Raw genomic sequence first — 26,331 nt, forward strand, 5'->3', positions numbered from 1 at the left:
TTTTTAAAAAGTACTTTGAATACTTCAGTATTTTTAAAAGCAAGTACTCCAGTACTTTAACTCAAGTAATAATCTGACAGAGCAACTTTCACTTCACAAGTAATGAAGCTGTGTACTTTGTCCACCACTTGTAGACATACCCTGGTCCCAACTGGTTAGTGCGTTGCTGGCATAATATTTTAAATGAGCAGATATTTTTCATAAAACAATAACATTTTTCAGTGTCAACATTTGATATGTGGTCTATCCACTGTTTTGAATTATTTTAGGGTTAAGTTAATTTGCAAACCATCAAATTATGTTTTGATGATCATTTTAAATGTCTCAACTTTACTGGGGTAGTAATCAACATTTTGGGCTTTTACAACGGACAGCTTTAAGCTTACTTTGCATTTCAATGTTGCTCATTTGTAGACTATTTGTTTTGAATTGTGAATTCGGATGCATCTTTTTTTTTAATTCTTAAGAATTGTTATAGATTCTGTTGTAATTCTTTTAAAGTTGAATAATTATAGTCAGGACTATAACATGTATGATACATTCATGTTTGTCATAGATGTGATGATTTGGGAAATAAATGGTTAACCATTTATCTAACTTGTGTATTAGTGCAGTGATTCTCAAATGGGGATATCCCTAGGGGTACGTAGGAGTACTACAAGGGGTATGTGACAAATGTAAAACATTAAAATAAAAAGTTGCATCATAACAAATTTAAAATAAATCTGATTAAAAACTTTATCAATAGCATTTCATTTTAATTTCAATGCAACATCAAATAGGGCACTATTTCCAAATTGAGCATATGCATTCATTAAATATATTATTTGCAAAACCGCTTGGACCAGACGGCCTGACGTCATTTGTTCAGAGAGCGATCATTTGCATGCTAATAAAAGCCCGGCCAGGAGGATAACGATGGACAGGTGGTTGAATTGATTCTTGTTTGACAGAAATAACTCGGTGTGCTCCTTGGGCCATCAAAGGTACTAGCTGCCTCAATCCTTAATTATTTCTGAAAATATTCACTTCAAAAGTATAGAATTTGTCATCTTTCATTTTAATGTTATCATGACACTGTAAAACCACATGCATACATTTATTAATGTTACTTTCCCATATCCTGAACCTTTTTCTCGGCCATACAAGGGGGTACTTGGCTGAAACTGTTTTTGAAAAAGGGTACACAAGCTTAATAAGTTTGAGAAATCTACATTAAACAAACTCCATAATTTCTCTATTCCCATCGACAACTCGCCCCTCTTCCCCTCCCCTCAGGTTAAGAGTCTGGGGCTGTTTCCGAAACGGCCTGCTACATACTACTTACTAATGTAGTAGGCAGTAGGTATTGCCTACTACATACTGCATTTGAATTTAGTCTGTAGTATGACTGTTCTGTCCGATCTGTCATGCAGCATGCTGAGCCAGACTTCGCTGGATTTCCGGTTTCGGAAAGCGGAAGTAAACAACGGCGAAGCCGATAAATAAAATGCTTATTTAGCATCCATTTATGATTTAAAAAGTTAGGAAGTGGTTTATATGTAATTTGATAACTTTCACAGCACCCAAAAACGGATTTCCTCCCGTCAAAAAATGAGGAAAAAGAAAAAGCAGAACGAGCGCTGTGCATTATGGGAAACAGTACGAGAGGCACACTGGTCCGATGCATACTGAGATATTTTCCCGAATCAGTAGACATCAGGGGAGTTTTGGCATACTGCAGATTTTGCTCTTGTTCACATACTACTTACTACATACTGAATTTTGGACATATCAGTACGTACTGCTAGTATAGTAGGTGATTTCGGAAACAGCCTGGGTGTCATCCTCGACAGCACCCTCTCCTTCACCTCCCATATCAACCACGTCACCCGCTCCGCCTACTTTCACCTCCGCAATATTAACCGTCTCCGTCCTTCACTCACTCCCCACTCCACTGCCATTCTTGTTCACAGCCTCGTCACCTCCCGTTTGGACTATTGCAACTCCCTTCTGTTTGGTCTCCCCCACAAAACCCTCCATAAACTTCAACTGGTTCAAAACTCAGCCGCCCGTATCATCACATGCACCGCCTCCATCCACCACATCACACCCACCCTGCAACAGCTCCACTGGCTCCCCATCACACACCGGATCAACAACAAAATACTTCTCCTCACCTTCAAATCCAAACACAACCTCGCCCCTCCACATCTCTCTGACCTCCTCCATACTGCCACACCCGTCCCCACCCTCAGATCCTCCTCCTCCATCCACCTCACTGTCCCCCCTGCTTGCCTTGTTACCATGGGGAGCAGAGCCTTCAGCCGCTCTGCTCCCCAGCTCTGGAACTCTCTCCCACCTGACCTCCTCAATACTGACTCACTCCCACATTTTAAATCCAAACTCAAAACCCATCTGTTTAAACTGGCTTACTCCATCTGACCACAACTCCTCTGTCCATTCACTTAAAACTTTTTAAATTGTATTTTATAACTGTTTGCTATTTAAACTCTGTTTGTTTTTAATGTTGTAAGGTGACCTTGAGTGCCAAGAAAGGCGCCTATAAATAAAATGCATTATTATTATTATTATTATTAGAACCCCTGTATTAGCGCGCACACTTCATGTAATCCCTAAATAAGTCAGGGCTCTTGCCGGGGCCCCCCAGCTTCCATTATGTCCTGGACACAGGATGAAGTTCCTGCACACAGTATTGGCTTCACTTTTAAACACTGGAGGCTGCCGCTGGTCTGAAAAGAGGCGTGCCGGCCGGTGGCCTGTGTGCGTTTCCGTGTCTCTTCCTGGTTCTTCTGTGGAGGCAAAACTTTTCACGGCCTGGACACGTCCGGGGCAGTGTCTTTATTCGACTGATGTAGCGTTCCGAATTTTAACTAATCAAATAATTTCCAATCAATCGACCCCCAGCTCGCTCCAACCGAGCTGACAGGAAGTTTGAAGCCATGGCCGACCGCCGAGAAGAGGAGCAGAAAGACGCGGAGCAGGAGCCTCAAGGCGCCGTGGGTGGGGAAGGTATGTGAAGCCATGTCTGCTCTAGTACAAGCTGTGCGGCCCATACACTCTGCAGACACAACTTTGAACGTTTCAGGCCTGTGGAAATGTAAAGTGTAAGGTTCTAGGTTAAACTATCAGTGATGGAGACACTTATTTGTTGATTTGTTGTGCGCCTTACACGGCAAAGCATAGCTGTGTAAAGTGACTTCACCTCAGAAACCAAGACGGTGTTTCCCTCACAGCTGGGGAAATGGGCAGGCTTCACTTAAAGGTCACTGGAACAGTGTTGGCATATGTGGTTGTTTAACATGAGTATTTTACAGACCAGACGAAGCCTCACGTATGTCTGCTCAGCCCAGTTATTTAATGCGTTTGGTGACAAACAAGGTAATAAAGAAGCATATATCTGCCTGAGTCAGGACACAGTGAGTCACACTTTGGCTGAGGACTGCCCCCCTCAAGGAGAGATAAGGCCAACCTTAAAACAAAAGGAAAAAGACAAAGGGAGAGATGTGTTTTATAGATAGTGTTTATGTGTTATTAAGGCGTTTTACATGAGTATGAATAAAGGCAGTGTAGAATATCCAGTGTTAATGCAAATTTCATCTTAATTGATATTAGAGCAGTCATGTTCCTAGCTTTGTAATGTAGTGAGTCCCCTGGGACCCATGGGTGGGGATGAAACGGCAACCACTGGTTTTGAGAAATAAGGCAGATGTGGAAGTGCTAATAGTTGAAGTTCCTAGAGGGTCCACTTGAGGCTGGCTGTGAAAGCACCAAAATCTACATACAGACCCATTCAATAAAGCCCATCAACAATAGAAATAAACATGTGTACAACCACATTCTAAAACCAACTTGGATCTGAACAGCTCATTTCTCTATCTGTACACATTGTACAGGGGGGGATATTTTTTTAATATAATTAATTAGTTTTGAATAGTGGTTGACCACTAATGCTGCTAATTAGAGACCAATGGCCTTTATGTATAATGCTTTTATCATGTTGTTGTTTTGTCTTTTTGCATTTGATAATAAACAATTATTTAAGAATAACACTAAATGAAAAACAGAATTGCTGAACTTCAATGAACATTTTATTACATAAATAGACAGGAAAATATTATGCTCAGTAATATATTGACACAAATAATTCTGGATTACTGTTTAACCATGTGTAGTAACAAAACAGAACACTGTTTAATATTAGAGTTAAAAAAGACAGAAAGAAAAAACACAGTCATGTAGAATTCCATTATTCTGTGCACATTACATTCTAATACACATATTCCAAAGTTAGGCTGAGGCAGCATTCCCAATATGGTGACTTTAACTTCAAACTCTGCTTCAGGAACCATTAGGTGACATCACTGAGACTGTGTCTATGTTTAACAGTCTTTGGTGGTGGTTTTAGTTGTTCCCTTTCAGAAACTGAATGGATCCCCTTTACGATTCTTGTTTCTTGAGAAACTGTTGTGTTAAAATCCTGTTTGATTATGGTATTCTGCAGTATGGTTATACTTGACGTATATAACCACATTATGTCAAAATGTATCTAAAATTCAAAGAAAAAACTCCAAATCTAAAAGAGTTATCCAGCACAGAATTATATGACATATACAATTCAAAGAAGTGTTTAGTAGGAGGATTAATAGCACCAAAATAACTTCTCAAATAAAAGAGAGATGAGTATAACAAAGTGAACAATGTTTAAACTTTTTTGTCAGTGGCATTTTCAAAATGTTTTCCTCACTGCTTACTTTGCAAAAATGGGATCTCTCTCTCACGAGATATGGTAGAGCAGGATGTTCTTCTTAACATTTGAGAACACCGCTTAGCCAAAATATGACCTACAAGACTACATCAGGAAATAAATAAGACTCCACACTTTGGGGGCTTCAAATATCAACACAAACTTACATTTTATGTAGTAGCCTTCATTTTGGGTCTACATTTTCTTTTGATTTTGTGAGGTGAAAATGTTAGTTTCACTTCTAAGCCAGTCAGTGTGATGTCTTTTTACTGCTTGACTTCAGTAACGTGTCTATTATTAGATTGACCCGACCAATGTTCTTTTCATTATCATTAGTAATAGGAGTAGCATTAGGCTTTATGTTGTATTTCAATGATAATGTTAGGTATTGAAGTCCCTCCCTGAAGCAAACTAAATTGAAAATAGCCTTTAAACAAATAAGTCACTATGAACAATAGAGGACATGCACCCTTCCCATCATTCTGTGTAGGAAGCTGCTAATAGCTCTGACAGGATTAGTTCAACAACATGCAGCGAGGCCACATTTCCTCTTCAGCCTCTGTCTGTGTTGTTTGAATTAAACTTAACACCTTGCCGGAGGGACCACATGACAAACACACACATCGTTCGTTACAGTGGAGTCATGGCTTTAGTTCATTTTAGCTAACATTAGCACTCACTGGTGACTTAGCTTGTGAAAGTTGATTGAACTTGTCAGTCACTTCAACACAGTGCACTAGCCCAAGCATGCTAATGTTGGCTACCACAATTGTTGGGTAAGTAATACACAATTTTATTTATTTTATTTGACCTTTATTTGACCAGGTAAAAAATGTTTGAGAACCAGTTCTCAATTACTAACATGACCTGGCCAAGAGGCGCCAACAGGAACACACACACATGTAAACTACAGTCACACATAGACATATAAACATAAAATAGAACACAAGTGAACAAGTAACAAGCAATGTGCGTGAGGTGTAAAAATGTATGTGTGTTTATGTGAGTATGAATGTAAGTATAGTCCGAAGTGATCAGCAGGAGCAACAGTCGACTACAGTCTGTTGAAGTTTAAGCTTGAAGGTTGTGAGTGGAGTCAAAGTTGAGAGTTTGAGGGTGTTCTGTAAGTTGTTCCAGTCGTTAGCTGCTGCAAAACCAAAGGAACTATAGTAGAAGTACTGGGGATGATTAACTTGATGAATTCACTGGACCTAGTGCGATATGAATCATGGGTGACGTGAAGAAGAGAGAACAGGTAGGGAGGTGTCTTGCCCAGGATTGATTTGCATACGAAATTAAGCCAGTGGTGAAGCTGCCGGGTATGAAGGGAGGGCCACCTCACCAGTTTATAGAGATTGCAGTGGTGAGGGTGGAAGGGTGTATTAAAGGGGACATATCACACTTTTTTCATCAACATATATTGGTCTAAGAGGTCCCCAAAACATGTCTTTAAAGTTTATGCTCAAAAAAACACTTTGAAATCAGATTTTGGTCTGCCTGAAAAGTCCTTTTCTTCATTCCTCCTCAGAACACTCTGTTTTCTCTCTGACCACGCCCCCTCAGGAAGTGGATGTGCCTCGGCTCTCCAGCACATTGATCTAATGTTTACATGTTGACTGAATATACACATATACTGCTCAGAGATCGCGTTACTTCAACCCTCTGAATCTGATCCAGAATCTGATCCTGACGGAGAGGCGCCTGTAGCAGGACCTTTCTGAAGGATTGGTCATAGATTTAGTGTTTCTTGTTGTTTTATTTATCCGTATGTAGACGTGTGTCTTGATACACAGCTACGAACATGTAGCTATGTGGCTATGCTAACTAGCGCTAGCACTTATCCATGATAAATAAAAATCATCCACTAGATCTTCAAATCTGCAGACGTGGGGAGTAAAACCGACCTCTGTGTTTGTTAAGACAGCCTACAACTAGCATGCCTCCCTCCTAAGCTCCTTGTTAGCACACATTTGTGCAGGTAATGAAAAACGGAGGAGGGATTCAGTATTATTTTATACAGTCTATGGGCTGAACAAGCTCCGAGCTCTGACTCCGTGACAGACCGGATATTGTTGTTACGTAACAAAAACACTGAAGTCTGAAACGGCTGGTTTCACACACATTTAGAGAAAGGTGGAGAAATCAAAACAGGGGCAGAATGGATTCTTTTCATTCTCGGGGGGTTTGTAGACATGCCAGGGAAACATATTTCAGGTAAAGAACCATTAAAAAGTCAATTTTGCATGATATGTCACCTTTAATGGCAAAGCGTACAGCTGATAAAGAGTGTCCAGTTTCTTGAGCGTGGTACTTGAGGTCATTTTGTAAATGATGTCACCATAATCCAGAATCAGGAGTATTGTCATCATGATGAGGGTGTGTTTGGCAGCATGAGTGAAGGAGGCTTTGTTGTGGAAAAGCTAGTCTGGGTTTGAATTTGGTCTGAAGGTTGTTAATGTGTGGTGAAGGACAGAGATGAATCCAGTCAGAAGCCTAGATATTTATAGGATTTGACAAACTCCACAGGGGAGCCATCTGTACAGCTGATCGTGGGAGGGCTGGATACAACATACCTCCTGTCAAAGATGATGCATTCAGTTTTAATGTTATACATGGACATAGTCTCAGTGACGTCACCCTTTGGTTTATGAAGCGCTGTTTTGAAGGTGGACATATTGAAAATGCTCACTAAACCCAACTTCTAGATATCAATGAGTTCAGCAACTTTTATCTGATTGAAAGAGTGAACTGAAGTCAAAAGGTTTCTTGTTTTTCTATTTCCTAACAAAACCAAGCTCTAGTTTTTGAAGTGCTTTCCTTTCATTCATTTTTCATTCAGGACAGATAGTAGAAGAGTGGGCAGATGACAAGTGAAAGTAATGTGTTCAAAATGTGAGAATAAAAGCCAAGAGGACTGTAGAATGATGTAGGCAGAGGATCCATGTATCAGAGTTAAGTCAGGGGGAGATGACATCTGGAAAGGTATGACATTTCAAAAGGATGCATTCTGATGCAGGAAGCCTGAGAATTTGGTAGTAATTAAATCTGGATTTTAAGGTCATTTACAGCTTGGGTAACTTGGGTTTATTTTAATGTGCAGCAAACCTTTTACACAGATCTGTTTAGACCTAAGAGCTAATATGCAAAAAAATACCTACAACTAGGTCATGAGGATTCTGCTGTTTGTGACAAAGCAAACATATTTAAAAGCCTGCTAACTACAAGCTAATATGAAATAAACCAATGTCAGTTAACTGTCACCGCTTATTTAGGATTTCTGATCAATGGCAGCATTTATCAGCTCCAAGTTGATATAGTACACTCAGAGTCGACATAGTTCACTGTGGACAAGCTACAGTAGACGTTGCTTGACCGGAAACGAGTGATCCGACCAGCATTCAAATCACACTGCATTCAAGCGTTTCGTATGAAGCGCTCACGACAGAGCTGGCTTCTCTGACGTAGAGTCAATGTAGAATTTTAAGCCAGGCTTCATGAGAGATAGAAAAACTGACATCTCTGACTTCTCATGTCCAGAGGGGTGCAGGGCAAGGGCACATCCCACACTTGTCTTTTTGTGGATCAACTAATCAGAGCTTTTAAAGAATGTCATACCTGGCAACAGGGTCAATAATCATGTATTCTTTTAACGTTCTTGATCTGGATTTCTTATCAAAAGTGCAACTGTAAGATTGTCTGTCAGTGATGGAGTACGTGTTAAAATCTGTGTTCATTTCTCAGCCACACTGTAATTATTTGCAGGTGCCACAAGATAGCAGTAGCTTTATATTTAAACTACCATGAAGGAACTGACTTTTTTTTACAATCAATCAATCAATCAATCAATCAATCAATCAATCAATCAATCAATCAATCAATCAATCTATCTTTATTTATATAGCGCCAAATCACAAGAACTCTATATCAAATTATATCTAATCTATCAGAATATATATCAAAAAAAAAAAATGTTCATCAGAGACGACAGCTTGGCCATAATCCTCCTGTCAGCCACCACCTCCACAGGGTCCAGGACTGAGCTGGCCTTCTTCACCAGTTAGTCCAGTCTTGCTCTCCTGTATCCTGTCCGCCCACAGCAGGTGAAATCCTTCCAATGTGGCGTTCGTGTCCAGTGTTAGCTCTGTTAGCATGATGCTACTCTGCCAGTATTCCCTCTGGTGCTTGGTTAGCTCGTCCACCTTATTGTAGATAGATCTTACATTCCCCATAACGGTGGGTGGAAGGACAGGTCCATGTCGTCTCCTCTTAGCTTGCACCTCAGTGCCAGCACGTCGTCCTTGCCTCCTTCTCCTCAGCTCGCAGGGAACATCGGGCCTAGTATCGTTTAGCATCAACATGCTACGGGCTGCTAACAGCTGATCTCGTATGTAAACAATGTTACCATGGTTACACGCAGGATCTCCGGACACACACAGGAACAAAAATAGCAAAAACACCACTGCAGATGTAACCAGTTTGGTGGCTATGGCCAACAAATGAGTCATTAAAAGACATGACAGGCTCCAAATACAAAGAGAACTAAACAGATATGAAAAAAAAAGTTGAAAAAAGAACAACGAAGAGAGAGCTGCTGCAACAAGCAGCCACTCGAGCGGCGCATGAGCAGTGTGCACCAAAACACCAAACCTTCCTGCATATGTTTCATAATGAAAGTTGTAAGCGTGTTATAGTTTCTTCCATTGAAACATGCTGTTTTTGTCATTTCAGTTTAATACAGTAAGGGCCTGTGCCCACTCATGGCGTATTTTGTGATCTGCAACTGACATCGGTTCTTGGCACACCATTTGCTCATGGCCAATGTTTGTGAACAGTAGGGCTGAACGATATGGAGAAAAAATCATATCTCCATATTCATGCCAGATATCTGGATATTGATACGATATGACTATGGGTTCAGTGAAAACTAAGCATTTTTCAGAATTCTCTCTCTCTCACACACACACACACACACACACACACACACACACACACACACACACACACACCCTGTCTCTCTCTCTCGCTCCCTCTTCTAAACAAAGTGATTAAAGTAAACATAGTTAAGCGTACCTATCGCCAGATGCAGCCTGTGTCCAAAGCACTGAAGCTGCGTCCAGCCATTCACCTCCAAAGCCTTCATCATGTTGGAGGCGTTATCGGTGGTCACGCAAACCTGTTACTCCTCCTTCAAATCCCAGTCCGCTAATGCACCTCTCATCTCATGTGCTATATTATCCCAGTATGCTCCCCAGGGAAGAAGGACGTCTGCAGACAAATGAACTGTTAAACTGATGTAAGGTTCAGTCGTCCGGCTCGACCACAGGTCAGTGGTTGTGGCAAAATGATGGATTTCACGGAGCTCTGATTAAACTTTCATTTTACATTGGTTGTAGAGTTTGGGAATGGCCACTTGATTAAAATATGTTAATGTATTTTGTAACTTTCGTCCAGTGTCTGAACCATTTTCTGAAAAATGTTTCTTAAGTTTCTCTTTCTGTTTCCCAGCTGTGTGTAGCGTATGTGTGAGTGTGTGTCTCGGTCTCCCTCGCGCCCTCCCTCTGATGTTTGTCATTGGCTGGCCTCAGCTGTCAATCAACGGCAAGCATGAAATGAGGTTTGTGGTTGGCTGGCCTCAGCTGTACATGTTAGGGGAAGCATACATGCAGGGCGAGCGGGGACAATCTCGTTGATATCGTTGATTTTGCAAAATGAATATCTTGAATGTTCATATCCCGATAACGACACGATAACGATATATCGTTCAGCCCTAGTGTACAGGGCCTCTATTGGCTGATGCATCACTGCATTCCTAGTTTCTAGGTCACAGAAGTCATCTGACAGACTTTCCACGTTCATAAGTAGTGACTGCTAAGACTGTTTTGAATGTCTCTGTATGCTAATATTTGCTTTTCTTTGAAGAATTCAAATGCAAAGGAAACATGAAAACAATGGACAATAATAATAAAGGTCTTCGGCTGCAGTGTCCCGGGCATTGTTTAACTTACCTTACCATTCCAGGGAAAAAATCCCAAAGGCTTAGGGAATGGAGGCCTAACCCAGCACCAGTCACTGTAGAAGGTACATAGGTGGAACTGGTCTCCAGCTGCAGATATTTAGGGGTACAGCTGGACAACAAACTGGACGTGTCGAGCAACATGAGGGAGCTGCACAAAAAAAGGACAAAGCACTCCTTACCTCAAAGAAGGCTCACAGCCAAATTCCACTGGATCCGTGTCCGGTCCGTCTTTGATCTGTCAGGGCACCGGATCTGATCCGGCACACACACTCCACAGCTCAGAGGTTGCTGCCATAACAGACAGTGGCTGTATAAATCCTGTATATAACTGTGTGTACTTTTTAAGATTTTGGACATAACTCAAGAGTTCACATACTGATTGGTAAAACATTTTATAAGTATCCTGCTGTGTAGTGAGAAATTTGTGATCAAAAGTTCAACTACATTAAAAAGTGTTGTGAACAGTTCACTTCCACAACACACAGTGATGCTGTAGGCGTTACTTTTCATCCTGCAGTCTGGGGATCGCCTATTTTGAAGTACTTTGGGATAGTAAACGACACAAGCTGATCAATGGATGCTTAATGAAAAAAATCCATTCATGACAAAACTACATAAATGACATGATTTCACTCACCATACCTTTAGGTTATTTTTTTTTCATTATTAGTGTCAGGTGATCATGCTCTGATGCTTTAGCCACACAGCTCCATTATTCTTCTCTGTGCAAACAAACTTATGAGCTGCAAACCTCTGAGAACTGAATCACACAAGTCATGAAGTCATGTTGTTTCATGCAAGGTCTGAAACGATGAGTCAAAACAACTCGCTCAGTCCAACAGTTTGACTTCATACGAATACATTTCTTTATTTTTCAATAGTTTTACTATAAATCAAATCACTTGATTGAAATGACTAACTTTCACTGTCGTATCATGTCAGGTTTCTGTGTTATATCATGAAGTCAACAAACAAATTCAACATGTCTTAATCAAGAAACTTTGTGTTTGTGAAACAGGGAAAATAACAGCATGTTACTCTCAATCTTCTCGTTGCTTTAGACGTCATCGATGATCCCATCCTGGAGCAGGGAGCAGTAGTCCTCAGAGGGTAAGTTTATTCTTTACACAGCCATAAATAACTGACACAATTATTTAAAACGAGTGATCTTCTTCTGTGTGTTACACTTAAGCCTGATTTATAATTCTGTGTCACGGAAGGCGGACGGCGTAGCCTACGCCGGAGGTCCGTTTAGCTCCCGTACCTATGCAGAGGCCTACCCATGTAGCTGACGTGCACCTCCTCCAAAATGTAACTATGCGTCGAATTGACATGGACCGCAAGCCCTGTGATTGGTCCGCTCGGCGGCATTAGTTTCCTGCATTTACAGCACTTCCGGGATCCCATACATAGGCCGCACATCGGCCGTGTATTTCATCTCCTCCTCTCTATTCTTCATGTAATCATGTCTGTATGATAAACAGCAACATGTATCAGCTGTAGATTAACAGAACACGCTCTGAATCTCTGTGGAAAAGGAAACAGAGATCGTAGGGGGGCCAGAGAGAGACCACACTGTCCTCAAGCGTTTCGGCTGAGTATTGCCCTGCCCTGCCCTGGAGTTTAGGGGTGACGCAGAAGTATAAACCAGCCTTTATAATTTAAGCTGTGTACAAGGTAACATTGTTAACTTACATAGCTGTTATTACTCACCTGCTCTTCATGGCAGCAACCTTTTCTTAAGAAATAACAGACTGTTGTTATGGACTGTTGTAATATATGTAAATTTATAATCAGGTATACACAGCTGAGACTGGACTGTGAACACAGATGCCAACCACTGAAAGGAGCAGGAGCTTGAATATGCTCTATCAGTCAATGACGGGGAGTGTCATAGTTTTATGGTGTGCTCTGACTGAACGCATGACTGACTGAAGCGTCAGGTGGCTGGAAGAGCTGATTAAAAAGGCTGGCTCGCACTGGGCAGGAGTTTGGACTCATTTAGGACTGAAGTGAAGAGAGGTGTGCCAATTTAAGAGCAGACCACGCTTCACTATCTTCACCCTCTCAATGACATCTTGGCAGACCAGAGGAGTAGCTGCAGCCGGCGGCTCATTTGTCTGTGCAGCAAGACCGAGGGGCATAAAATCAATCAATCTTTATTTGTATGGCGCCATAGATAGGCGCCAGGTTATGAGATAACTTAGTCTCATCTCGTCTTAATCCACCATGAGCATTGCACCCTGCAGTAGTTATTTACAGTGACAAGGACAAACTTCTTTTAACAGGCAGAAACCTCCAGCAGAACCAGACTCATGTTAGACGAGATGGATAGTAGTAGTAGTACTAGTAGCTGTTGCCGCTAGAGTCCGGCACATCTGTGGTAGCTGGAGTCTTGAACGTCCACAGCAGGACGTCTATGGCAGCAAACCTAGGAGACAAGGGAGCTCAGGGACTCCAGAAAGGTCTATGGTTAGTAACTTTAATGGGACAAGGAGAGTTAAAGTAAGTTATGGAAGGGTTGGGGGGAAGGGGATGAGATAGGATCCCAGTGTGTCAGTGTTCCAGTTCCCCCGGCAGTCTAAGTCTATGGCAGCACAACTAAGAGCTGGTCCAAGCCTGATCCAGCTCTAACTATAAGCTTTATCAAAAAGGAAAGTTTGAAGCCTACTCTTAAAAGTAGAGAGGGTGTCTGCCTCCCAGACCCTGACTGGTAGATGATTCCAAAGGAGAGGGGCCTGATAACTGAAGGCTCTACGTCCCATATTACTTTTAGAGACTTGAGGTACGACCAGCAGGCCTGCAGGTTGGGAGCGTAGTGTTCTAGAGGGGTAATGGATAAAACCCCCTGTTAATGATAATGTTCATGTCTCTGTGTCTGTGAAAGGCTTTTGTATGTTGTGTGTATGTTACCTACTCTTCCATATTAACTGCCTTTAAGAGATTTAACAATAAGTGATGAAGGAGACGGTCCATGGTCCTCATTCTGTGTGCATGTCTTAGGTATGTGATTGAACGCATTAACACTGAGGAGCCCGGTCGACAGGTGTCCTCTGAGGATCTGGGAGGACGGTCGAATGAGCAGCAGGATCCACAAGTCAAAGAAGTGGTGGAGCAGCTGCTGAAGATCGCTGACGAGCTGAACAGGAACGCTGAGCTGCAACAGTAAGCGATTGAAGTTATTTCAAATATTGTTTAGAAGGATTTTATACATTTTCATTACTTTTTATTTTTATTTCATTTTGACTTTTTGGTTTTAATTTCAGTTCAGTTGAAATACTAATGCTGTTTTTTGGAAATGGCTTATTTTTAGTTTAGTTTTATTAGTGTCAGTGTTTTTGTGATATGAGATACTTGTCTGAGACAAGTCCCAGTAGGACCTTAAAAGATATAGTGTAGTAAAAGACAAAACATCATACCATCTTAAAAAATGTGTTCAAGTTCAAAAGAAAAACCACAGCCACTATCCACTAAAGAAACAGGGTTCATTTTGTTATGTTGAAATGAGTTTAATGGAAGGTGCTACAACATGATCACAACATAGGCGTGTAGGCTCACATACTCCATGCCACTTCAGCATAAGTCAGTGCCATGTTGGGGCACCCCAGTCAAATAGTCTGGACATGCCCTGCTCGTTAGCACCTGCCATTCACAGAGGTCTATACAAAATCATTGCAACTGCTACAGACTATACAAGATGTGTGTTAGTCAGTCAGAGTGCTGTTGTAAAAGACAAAGACTTAAGGACATTTTTTCTGTGATTTTGAAGTGCATGTCACCATGACACCCCTTACTGCCTGAAGACTAGCAGTATTGGATAAATTCATAAATTAATGGCAGCATAAGAATAAAAGATAGAGACACAGAGAGATTCAGTGATCTGAATGCTTGGTGATAAACACCGTCCTTGAGGAGGCTGGTACGTGTGTTGGTGCTTTGTTAAAGGTGACATATCATGCAAAATGGACTTTTTAATGGTTCTCTACCTGAAATATGTGTCCCTGGCATGTCTACAAACCCCCCGAGAATGAAAAGAATCCATTCTGCCCCTGTTCTGATTTCTCCACCTTTCTGTAAATGTGTGTGAAACGAGCCGTTTCAGACTTCAGTGTTTTTGTTACGTAACAACAATATCCGGTCTGTCACGGAGTCAGAGCTCAGAGCTTGTTCAGCCCATAGACTGTATAAAATACAACTCAACCCCTCCTCTGTTTTTCATTCCCTGCACAAATGTGTGCTAACAAGGAGATTAGGAGGGAGGCATGCTGTCGTAGGCTGTCTTAATAAACACAAAGGTCGGTTTGACTCCCCACGTCTGCAGATCTAGTGGATGATTTGTATTTATCATTGATAAGTGCTAGCGCTAGTTAGCATAGCTACATGTCGTAGCTGTAGCTGAGTACCAAGACACACGTAGACATACTGACAAATAAAACAAGAAACACAGAATCTATGACCAATCCTTCATAAAAGGTCCCGCTGCCTTTCTGGCAGAGGTCGGTTTTACTCCCCACGTCTGCAGATTTGAAGATCTAGTGGATGATTTTTATTTGTCATGGATAAGTGCTAGCGCTAATTAGCATAGCCACATAGCTACATCTTCATAGCTGTAGCTGTGTACCAAGAAACACAAGAAACACTAAATCTGTGACCAATCCTTCAGAAAGGTCCTGCTGCCTTTCTGGTAGAGGTCGGTTTTACTCCCCATGTCTGCAGATTTGAAGATCTAGTGGATGATTTTTATTTATCATGGATAAGTGCTAGCGCTGGTTAGCATAGCCACATAGCTACATGTTCATAGCTGTGTACCAAGACACACGTCGACATACTGATAAATAAAACAACAAGAAACACTAAATCTATGACCAATCCTTCAGGAAGGTCCTGCTGCAGGCGCCTCTCTGTCAGGATCAGATTCTGGATCAGATGAAGTAATGTGATCTCTGAGCAGCCGTGTATATTCAGCCAACATGTAAACATTAGATCAACGTGCTGGAGAGCCGAGGGCACATCCACTTCCTGAGGGGGCGTGGTCAGAGAGAAAACAGAGTGTTCTGAGGAGGACTGAAGAAGAGGGGTTTTCAGGCAGACCAAAATCTGATTTCAAAGTGTTTTTTTGAGCATAAACTTTAAAGACATGTTTTGGGGACTTCTTAGACCAATATATATTGATGAAAAAAGCGTGTTATGTCACCTTTAATGTTTTCCTGAAGGAAGGTAAAGAAAACAGACTGTGCTAGGTGGGTGGAGCCCTGTGAGACGTGCAATGCCTTCATCTTGCAGTGGTTGGAGTAAATGTCCGGTATACGGTGTACATATAAGGACATCCTCAGGTCTCAGAGTGAGGTGCCAGACTTCAGATGAAAAAGCATCATGTCCCTGGAAAAACTCTGTCATATCTCCAGAAAACCTTCATCATGTGTCAGAATTCAGATGAAACAGCGGAGTCATGATGCTTTTTCATCTGAGGTCTGACACCTCACTCTGAGACCTGAGGATGTCCTAATATGTACACCGTACTGTAGAAACTACACTGGAAAAAATGCCCCCCCAAAAACAAGAAGAAAAAAAAACGTACTTCTAGGTACTTTTACCTTGAAATAAGAAAAAAATCTGCCCATAGAAGAAGTGAAAATGTGCTTGTAAGATTTCTTAAAATAAGATGTAATATTAAGAAAACTGTGATCTTAAAATTAGCAGGAAAAACTTATTTGAATGAATATTGTACCAGTATTTTAAAGCTTAGTGTCTCAGAATAAGACAGGAATGATAACAATTAGTATTTTTTCACTCAAAAAAAGATTTCTGCACTAACACATTTCATGTCAACTTCTTCATTTGAGATATATTCACCTTCATTTGAGTTGTATTATAGCAGCACTTCTCTAGGTTTAAGACCATCTTGTACTTGAAATAAGATGACAAAGTTTAATTGTCTCATTTTGAGATCTAATGTCTTCTCATAGTGAGCTGGATATACTAATATTCAGTCATGTTGTTTTTTAGGATAAGCCAGCTATGCTCTAAAGGAGGTGTTTCATTGTGTGCATGTAGTTTGAGGATGTATGTTTTGATCTGATTTAGAAGAAACAGTGTCTGAAAACTGTAACCCACCCTTAAAAACAACAACTTTTCTTTCTTTCTTTCTTTCTTTCTTTCTTTCTTTCTTTCTTTCTTTCTTTCTTTCTTTCTTTCTTTCTTTCTTTCTTTCTTTCTTTCTTTCTTTCTTTCTTTCTTTCTTTCTTTCATCAATGGAGCTGTTTTCTGATAGACTCTCCAATAAAATGCATTTACTTAAATCAAGTAAAGTGTTTGTCTTAAATCAAGATTATTATTGTCTTCTACAAATAAGATCTCAGCTTGAAAAATGTCTGAAATGTTAAATAAACCTTGTTTCTTCTAAATTACAACTCAAAACAAGATCATTTCAAGATTGTTTGACTGAACAAGATATTTAAGATGTCTTAAAACAAGTCCCTCTATCTTGCTCAAATGTTACTTGTTAAGTAAATGTATCTTAAATCAAGTGGGGGAAGACATTTTGACTAAAAATGAGACAATTTCACTGAAGATTAAGATTAAGTAAGATTTTGAGTTTTTGCAGAGTAAGGAGAATTTATGTGGAAGTGCAGTTGTTGTTGTTTTAAATAGAAAAATATTGACTGACCCACTCATGTTCAAAGACCAGAAGAGGGAGTCAATGGTCTGTTAATAATTTCAACAGGATGGTATTAATATAAACTGGAAGCTGGACAGATTTAGATTTTAATAATGGTTATTATTTCAAGTATTTCCTATTGAAAGGGTAAACAGAGTTGTCCTTCAGCATGTTGTAGATTGTCTTGCCTGACCCATTAAAAACTAATTTCAGAAGATATTTTAAGGAGAATCAAATCCATCTTTGTAACAGTTGAATCTGTCGTCTCTCTCCCACAGACTGATCAGCCAGGTGCCGGGAAACTGTGCTCAAGACATTTTCATGACGGTGGCCAGAAGCATCTTTGCCGACGGTATCAACTGGGGTCGAGTTGTGGCTCTATTCCATCTTGCCTACAGACTCATCTATAAGGTAATACATGGACACAGATACCGAAAGACAGATATGATAGAACTCTGTTAATCCTCAAGGAAAAGGTAGGGCCAGATTTCTGCAAAGAAGTATGATGAGTGAAGTATCTAAAGAACACTAAGAAGAACAGTGGCCATTGCATTGACAGTGGGATGTGTGCAGAAACATATTTTCATTAGGCTCAACATCCTACATGTGCTCATCAGCTGTGGGCTGGGCTAGCGGGTGGTGTTAGTGACATACTCTGGTGGAAACTCAGTACACATTGACAGTAAGTAGGGACAGGGCTTAAAAGCCGAACTTGTCCTTAAAGATCTGTTTCTCTATTTCTTCCGGCAGTTAGCCCCAGGATAGCAGGTTAGCATTTGAGAGTTACAGACAACAGAGTGGGGATTTACCACAGACTGTATAAATAATGGACGTGACGTCACCCATCTGTTCCTGAGCACTGCCACTGGGGCAGGCAGTGAAAAAAGTGAATTTCAGACCCCGATTACCGTGATGCAGATAGAAATGATGGAACTGACAGCACTGTTGAAGACCAACAGTGTATACAGGGTTACTGCTGTTTAGTGGAAATATTGATAGATGCCAGCTTCAACTTACTTGAATGGTTAAGTTCAGAGATTATGCCAAATGATAACTGGACTTGTTAAAAGTTCTTGAAGACGCTTGCCTCTCATTTGACAGTCTTCTTCAGTTCTTAAGCGACTGTCAGTATTGTACAGTCTGTCATATAATCTTTAATGAGCAACAAGGTATACTACTGCAAGATTGTCATTGTAATGTGTTATTTGTATTAAAGGCACTGACGACTAACCATCTAGAGAACATCAGAATGATCATCAGCTGGGTTCTCCAGGTCATCAGAGAACAGCTCTACGCCTGGCTGGTCCAGCAGGGCGGCTGGGTGAGTGAGGAGTATTTACAGAGACCCTTCAGTCATGTGATGAAGTCATTTCTACTGTGTGTCATACTGCAGGTGGGGGATTGGTAGGTAACTGATGTATGCAGCTCTTTGTGATTATACAGAGGGGGGCATTTTAAGAGTTTAAAGAGGATTAAAAAGAAGCACAAATAATAATTCATTGATTTGCAGAGGTGGGTAGTAACGAGTTACATTTACTCCGTTACATGTACTTGAGTAGTTTTTTAAAAAAAATTAGACTTCTGAGAGTATTTGTTTTGCAGAGTACCTTTTACTCCTCCTCAAGTACATTAGTGTTAAAAAAGATGTACTTTTACTTCATTACATTGGGCTGTCCAGTCTCTACTTTTACCATTCCTTTTTTTCTTCATTTTAAATGTTTTATACTCAGTCATCTCTCGTGCAGTGCCTTCTGATCCAGAGCTATAAATAGCTTCAACACTGAATGAACAGAGAAGTAGCTCCGCCCCCTCCTCCACCTACAGCTGGGGAGAGAGGCTGCATTATACCTGCGTCCCCTTTGGAGGAACATGTTTACCCTGTACCCAACATCCAGACTCTCTCATAACTTCTATATGACAAGAAGGAGAAACAGTCACATTATGAGCTGCTTACTTTGTCTATACGGTGGAAATCTTGAGCTTCAACATAGAACAATTAAATCTTAAAAACATGTCATGGTGAGTAATCAGTTAGGTAAGCTAAGGATCATACTGGTTAATATTAAATCTTAAAAACATGTCATGGTGAGTTATCAGTTAGGTAAGCTAAGGATCATACTAGTTAATATTAAATCTTAAAAACATGTCATGGTGAGTTATCAGTTAGGTAAGCTAAGGATAGTTCTATTTAATATTAAATCTTAAAAGCATGTTAGAAATGTTGTAAAGTAATCTAAAGTAACTTATAAGAGCAGTAAGGTAGCATGCTGATAAAAACAGTCACCTCAGAGAGATTCTTCAGGACTGAGTTCATGGAAGGCCATGAACTCACTTTCAAGTTATGTTTTGAAGTAAGATGTACTGAAAATAAGTTAAAGGTTATAAAAGAAAGTTTTGAAGGCATATTTATATTTTTAATTGTAATGTTGGAGTATTGATGTTCTGGAGTTCTGATGACCTCTCAGACACAGTTTGAAGTTTCAGCTTGTTTTAAAGAATGAAAGCAGGTACATTAGTTTGAGCACAGTGCAGCTCCTCTTTCTTTAATGTTTGAAAGTAAACCATGCCTAACAGCATTCATTTTGGCATTTTCCTATTTACATTTCCAATACAATCCAATTTTATATATGATACTACTCACAAGTTACTCACTACTTGAGTAGTTTTTTTTTAGGTACTTATTTACTCTTACTCAAGTACTTATTTCTATGAGTGCTCTTACTTCTACTTGAGTCACATCATTGTAAAGTAAAAGAACTTTTACTTGAGTACTGTTTCGGTTTACTCTACCTACCTCTGTTGATTTGTAATGTAATAAACAAACACTAGTTAAAAGGCAGGGACAGCAGCTTCTCCTGAGCTAGAATAATATATTGGCTAACAGCGCCCTCTGTTGGTGGAATAGATAACACTGCAGACCCACGTCATTGATACAGGTACTGCTCAAAAATGTAGATAAAGGTTAAAACGTTTTTTGTTTTTATTTATTACAAAAAAGGTGAATTATTGAATAACTTTTTGTTTAATTTTGATGATTATCAATCAATCAATCTTTATTTGTATAGCGCCAAATCACAACAAACGTTATCTCAAGACACTTTTACAAACATAGGAGGTCTAGACTAAAATCCCGTCCCGTCCCACTCCCGGTAAAATGACTCCCAATCCCATCTCACTCCCATCCCTTTTCTTCTTTCAGTCTTTATGTAATACATACCTCAACAAACAAAAGTGCATAGAGGCATTACCTTCACTGTTCACATACTGTACCTGAGTTTAGAAAACTAAGACTTGAGCACTCATCTCGGGTTAGGTGTACCCTCCACTTGTGATTTTTGTCAGCACATCACTTTCACTTCACATCAGAGAGACGGTTTGCTTTTGCATTATTTGTGGACGCAACAAAGACGTGCTCCTCCGCCTGCAGCGCACTGATCAGCTGTTCAGGTCTGCAGCTTCAAAGTCATAAAAATACAACTAAACTAAAAAATGAGGGATTCTGACTGCACCGATGTCATACCCTTTACTGTGGACACACGTGGACACCTTCATGAACGGGAGTTTACAGAGGAAAAGGTGATTCAATGCACCGGAGGTTCACTTTTTATCCTGTATCCCAATCACGTGATTAATAGCAAATTTGACTCCCATCCTGCGGGAATCCTGTGACCAGTGGGAATCCCGAAAAAATGTCAGCCTCTGGTCAAGACCACTCTATATTAAGTTATTAACAAAGACTCAACATCAGGACAGGATACGATCCAGTCCCCTCTTACTGACAGGACTCAGTCTCATCTCAGTCTCATCCCCCCCACCCTCCACCCTCACCAAATCTCAACACACCCCAGTCCCACCCATCATCAGATGGATTCCCTGTACCCTTCTCCCCTCAAGTGAAGAGCCTCGGCGTCATTCTGTACAGCACCCTCTCATTCGTACCTCACATTCAAAACATCACCCGGACTGCATTCTTCCACCTCCACAACATCTCCAGACTCCGCCCCTCACTGTCCCAATCCAGCACCGAAATCCTGGTTCATTCATTTGTCACTTCCCGTATCGATTACTGCAACGCCCTCCTCACCGGACTCCCCACCAAACTCATCAACAGACTGCAACTCATTCAGAACTCGGCCGCCCGGATCATCACCCGCACCAAATCATCTGACCACATCACTCCTGTTCTCATCCAACTTCACTGGCTCCCTGTCCCATAGCGCATCCACTACAAAAACCTTCTCCTCACCTACAAAGCTCTCCACAACCTGGCCCCCACTTACCTCCAAGACCTCCTTCATGAATACACTCCCTCCCGCTCCCTCCGCTCAACTTCTGCTGGACTATTAACAATCCCACCATCACGCCTCATTACCATGGGTGCCCGAGCCTTCAGCTGCTCAGCACCCAGACTCTGGAACTCCCTCCCCCCACACATAACACAGTCGGACTCCATAACATCATTCAAATCCCAACTCAAAACTCCCTCTAACTGGACTCTCTGCACCTCACTAGTTTTTAGTTTTTATTTATTACTTTTTGTTTGCTTGTTTGTTTGTTTTTATGATGTTTTAATGATGTATGCTTTTATGATCTGTAAGGTGACCTTGGGTGATCTGAAAGGCGCCCAAAATAAAATGTATTATTATTATTATTATTATTATTATTATTATTATTATCTCATCTTAATCCACCATGAGCAGAGCACTTTGCAGCATTTAGCAAGTTACAGTGGCAAGGACAAACTTCCTTTAACAGGCAGAAACCTCCAGCAGGACCAGACTCATGTTAGACACACATCTGCTGAGACCGGCCGATTATTAGAGTATCTCCATAGATCAATCAAAAAAAGGATTAAAACACAGAAATGTCCACTTCTAAAAAGTGTGTTCATTTATGCACTCATTACTTGGTCAGGGCTCCCTTACCACAAATGACTGCATCAACGTGCCGTGGCAGCCTGTGGCACTGCTGAGGCTTAATGAAGTGACCTTCAGCTTGCCTGTATTATTGGGCTGGATGGTTCTCATCTTCCTCTTGTCAATATCCCATAGTTTCTTTGTAGAGAATCTATGGGATGTCAGCTGACCTGAACCCTAATAAACACAAAGTTAAGAGAGAAGTTGAGAGAAGTATGACATCTGAGTCCTCTTTGGTACATTTGCATGTTTGCTGTTTATTAGAAACCTCTCTTACCCTTCTCTCTCTCTCTCTTGCTCTCTCTTTCTTTCTCTTTTCAGGCGGGGGTGATCCGTGGCTTCTCTCGTTGGAGGACAGTAACCATACTAGCATCTGTAGTATTGGTGGCAGCTATAGTTTACTACAGGAAGACACGCTGAGAGCCTCGGACCTCGGACCTCACAGCCACAGCTGCAGCACTATTGCCTGGGTAAACGCAGCTGGCTAATAGAGACAGTTTTTGGAATACAGTGGTAACCACTCCTAAGACTCAAGTACCGAACTTCAAGGGATAAACCTCTCATCTTCTCAGGATTTCAAGAACAGAAAAGTGCCTTTACAGTCTGCTGTCCAGCAGCAACATTTCACTTCATTTCATTGAACATGTTCAGCTGCAACCCCAACAGCAGGTTTCCCCTTTCGTGTAGCAGATGATGGTGTTTATGAGCATGTGTCGAGCTGTAGATTTTTGACCTAACCCAACCTGAGCCAGGTCTTAGGGTTATTTTGATCTTTACTTGGTTGTGGGTCGTTACAGTATGGATTGGACGTGAGACAGCAAGAAAAAAGTCAGAGAAACGTCACACTATAGCTAAATTTACTGCATCCTAGGTATGAACATGAAGATTCAACAAATCACAGAGCCCAGTGTGGTATTTTCTTCAAGTTATCAAAACAAGAAAAACAAAAAACAAAATGTAACAGTAAACAACTTGACTTGTCAAAACACAACAAGCACCAGCATGACTTCCTGAAACCCTCATGCTGAATATTGTGTACATTTTTACATTTGAATTAGAACAGTCAACTAATTTATTAAAAACAATCTTGATTCATCGCAATTACATTTTTGACCTCAGGTCTAAAATCACAATATTAACATTTCAAACCGATTTTAAATCCAGATTAACAATCTCAAGAGTTCTCCCTAATGCCTTGTTTTAAATTGAGCGACTGCAGTGATATAGATTCCCTGTGGAATCCATCAATCAGAGATTTGATTATTCTGGATTTAACAACCAGTTGTTGTGATGTTTCACCTCCACCTGCAGTTTTTAAGATTTAAGAGGCAGGTATGTTGATGGGCGCTGTGTTTTTAGCGTATTTTAGTTGCAAAGGCAGTTGCCAGGTATGACGTCGCTGAGGTCCATACTGTGCGTTATTCCTCATTTGAAACAGTGATTTATAGACATATAATCATAGGATTATTTATTGATGTACTTGATGATAGGCGATTGCACAGTTGGCAGCAGCAGAGCATATCTCTCCTTCTTTGCATGCAGGTTGGTCATTGTGGGTTACTCTGTTTCTGTCTTTCTGAGGCTTGTTTTAGCTCTTCATTTTTCTGGTATATACATAGTTTGATTTAAAGATTCAAAGTTGTAGAATAGGATACAAATGGCTGTTTTAAAAAAGGTAACTAATCATTAGAAAATGTTCCAGAAAAGACAAAAATCGATGCAGAAGAATTCATCAAATAGCAGGAATGTTTTTTTTTTGTTCCTGGGGAAAATTAGAACATAAATACAGTAGACTAGGAGGTGCTGAAAGAAATATCATGCCCATTTCTGACCTTGAAATGTCAGCAGAATTTTTTTTTAACACTGACAGCCCTGATTTAATACATTCAAAAGTCGAGCCTCAATATAAGTCAAAATGTCTCCTGACCGTCAAAATAAAAGTACCAGTGACCAAATTCATCCAAAAAGACCAAAATTCTACAAGACAACAAAACGGGACCCAATTAAAGATTTCCCAAAAACTTTCTTTTAAATTTGCCAAAAAGTTAAAACTCAGTTATTTGATGTTTTCTACTAAATGCCTTTTTGGAGGGTTTTTTGACTCGGTTTTAAAACCCAGTCTTGCTTTGGAGAACCTTTGCTTTTTATTTAAATATAATACAGTATGTTGATTTTTCTAAAGTTGTTCATGCAAAAAAAAAAAAGGACTTTATCTTGAAAACCTTGGACACTGGAAAGTCTCCCCACCTCACATCTCCACAGATTCAGTCACTCTGACATTACGCTGCCAACAATGTTTTGAGGAAGATGACCGATGTTACATCCGCACTAGCTTTCAAGTCTGCTGCCATTTTCAGTAGCAACAGCAAGGGTTAAAGATATGAAAGGTGTGATGTTTGGACTGGTTTTTCTTACACACTGTGTTTCTCTGCTAATGCAGTTGACAAACAAAAAGCATCTTTCATCACCGCTTAGACAGACATGAACACAACCTTCAGCCCTGAAACATTCCCAACATGTGCCGGCATCTTACTAACCTGCTGAAATACTTTAAACCTCGGACACCGGTTATAAAATCTTGGTGTCTCTGTCTCACCTAATGTGAATGTGAAAATAGGGCATTGTGGGAAAGGTTTTCAGGGGGTGAAATGTTTAGATTTTTCTTAAATCTGCATTAAGTCAGTCTGTTAGCTATATAATGTGGTCAGCTGACCTGACTCTGGACTGTGAACACGCCTGCTTTGCACACTGGACTGAATCTCACAGATACATTCATTTTAGCATTAACGTAACCTGCTTTGCTAACAAAAGTAAGAACAAACTGGTGCTTTGAGGACAGGACACAGATTGCACAGTTAATGTTGTCCTGTTATCTGTCTCTCTGCAGTCTTCCTGTTGTGGGTACACACAGCCGGTTGCACAAAACATGTCACAGATGTTAAGTCGTCCGTCGCCTGTGTTAGTGTAATATTTGTTTAATTGAGGATGCTCATGCAGCAGCAGAAAATGTGGTTAGCAGGTTAATGACACACCAACACCAAAGGTGATATATCAATAGGCAGGAGCTTATTTGTTATTTGAAAACAATGCAGTTCAGTCTCTATGTGCAGTATTTAGACTTCTCACATCACAGATTTTAACAAAGATGGATGTTTAGATTTTTTTTAAACCTCTTCTACTTTTTTAAGAAAACTCTTCTATCTACTTCTTTTTGAATTTGCTCATTTGACAGTATATTATACAGTTAAAACAGGAGGAAACAGACACGGCTTTGAAAACTTCAAACTATGAAATGCCTATGCTTTCTTCTGGGGTCTTCTGATTTATTAAATGATTTCTTTGGGGGCAGTCAGTAGTTTTTAGCTGATGTACTGTAGGTGCTATGATCTAGTGCCACATACGCTTCTATCAAGTATTTGTACTATTAAAATGATCGTGTAATGTTAAAAGGGAAGCTGTACTATTTATCTGCAGATTTGAGGTGCTTGTTTTTTGTACTTTGACCTGCTTATTTAATTGTTGGTAAAAAGCTCTGATAGAAAAGTTCTGTGAATAAATCTGAAATGTGTTATACCACATGTCTTGTTTTGTCAATGATCTGCTTCATCTGATGATGAGATATGGTACCAAGTATAGAAAGAAAGAAACATACTTTATTAATCCCCATGGGGGAAATTCAATTTTTTTATTTTGATCATGCTACACACACAGTTTTGGTATATATACATACAGTTCTATGCACAAACATGCAGTGGACATGCACTTAGGGAGAGATGTCAAAGGGAGGATGCTGCCATCAACCAGCGCAGCCAGAGCAGTTGGGGGTTCGGTGCCTTGCTCGAGGGCACCTAGGCAAGTGAACCAGCATCTCTCCAGCCACCATTACACTTGCCAAACTTCGTCCATACTGGGACGACGGTACGGTTCCCAAGCCAAGTCCCTATGGACTGAGCTACTAGCCTCTGAACGCCGTGTTAAAAATTATTCAGACATC

The 26,331-nt window shown here is 40.5% G+C and overlaps 1 protein-coding gene across 1 annotated transcript; it reads left to right on the top strand.

The window, feature by feature from the left end:
- Positions 1-2,753: 2,753 nt before the first annotated feature.
- On the top strand, positions 2,754-25,915 carry zgc:153993 (uncharacterized protein LOC767645 homolog). The gene is made up of 6 exons (XM_034680430.1): positions 2,754-3,012; positions 11,825-11,873; positions 13,767-13,928; positions 17,700-17,832; positions 18,638-18,742; positions 22,659-25,915. The coding sequence occupies exons 1-6, from the start codon at positions 2,943-2,945 to the stop codon at positions 22,755-22,757; spliced, it is 618 nt and encodes a 205-aa protein (XP_034536321.1). The 5' UTR covers positions 2,754-2,942; the 3' UTR covers positions 22,758-25,915.
- The last annotated feature ends 416 nt before the right edge of the window (positions 25,916-26,331 follow it).

Source organism: Notolabrus celidotus, chromosome 3 (genome assembly GCF_009762535.1).
Source record: "Notolabrus celidotus isolate fNotCel1 chromosome 3, fNotCel1.pri, whole genome shotgun sequence".
Lineage (NCBI taxonomy): Eukaryota > Metazoa > Chordata > Actinopteri > Labriformes > Labridae > Notolabrus > Notolabrus celidotus.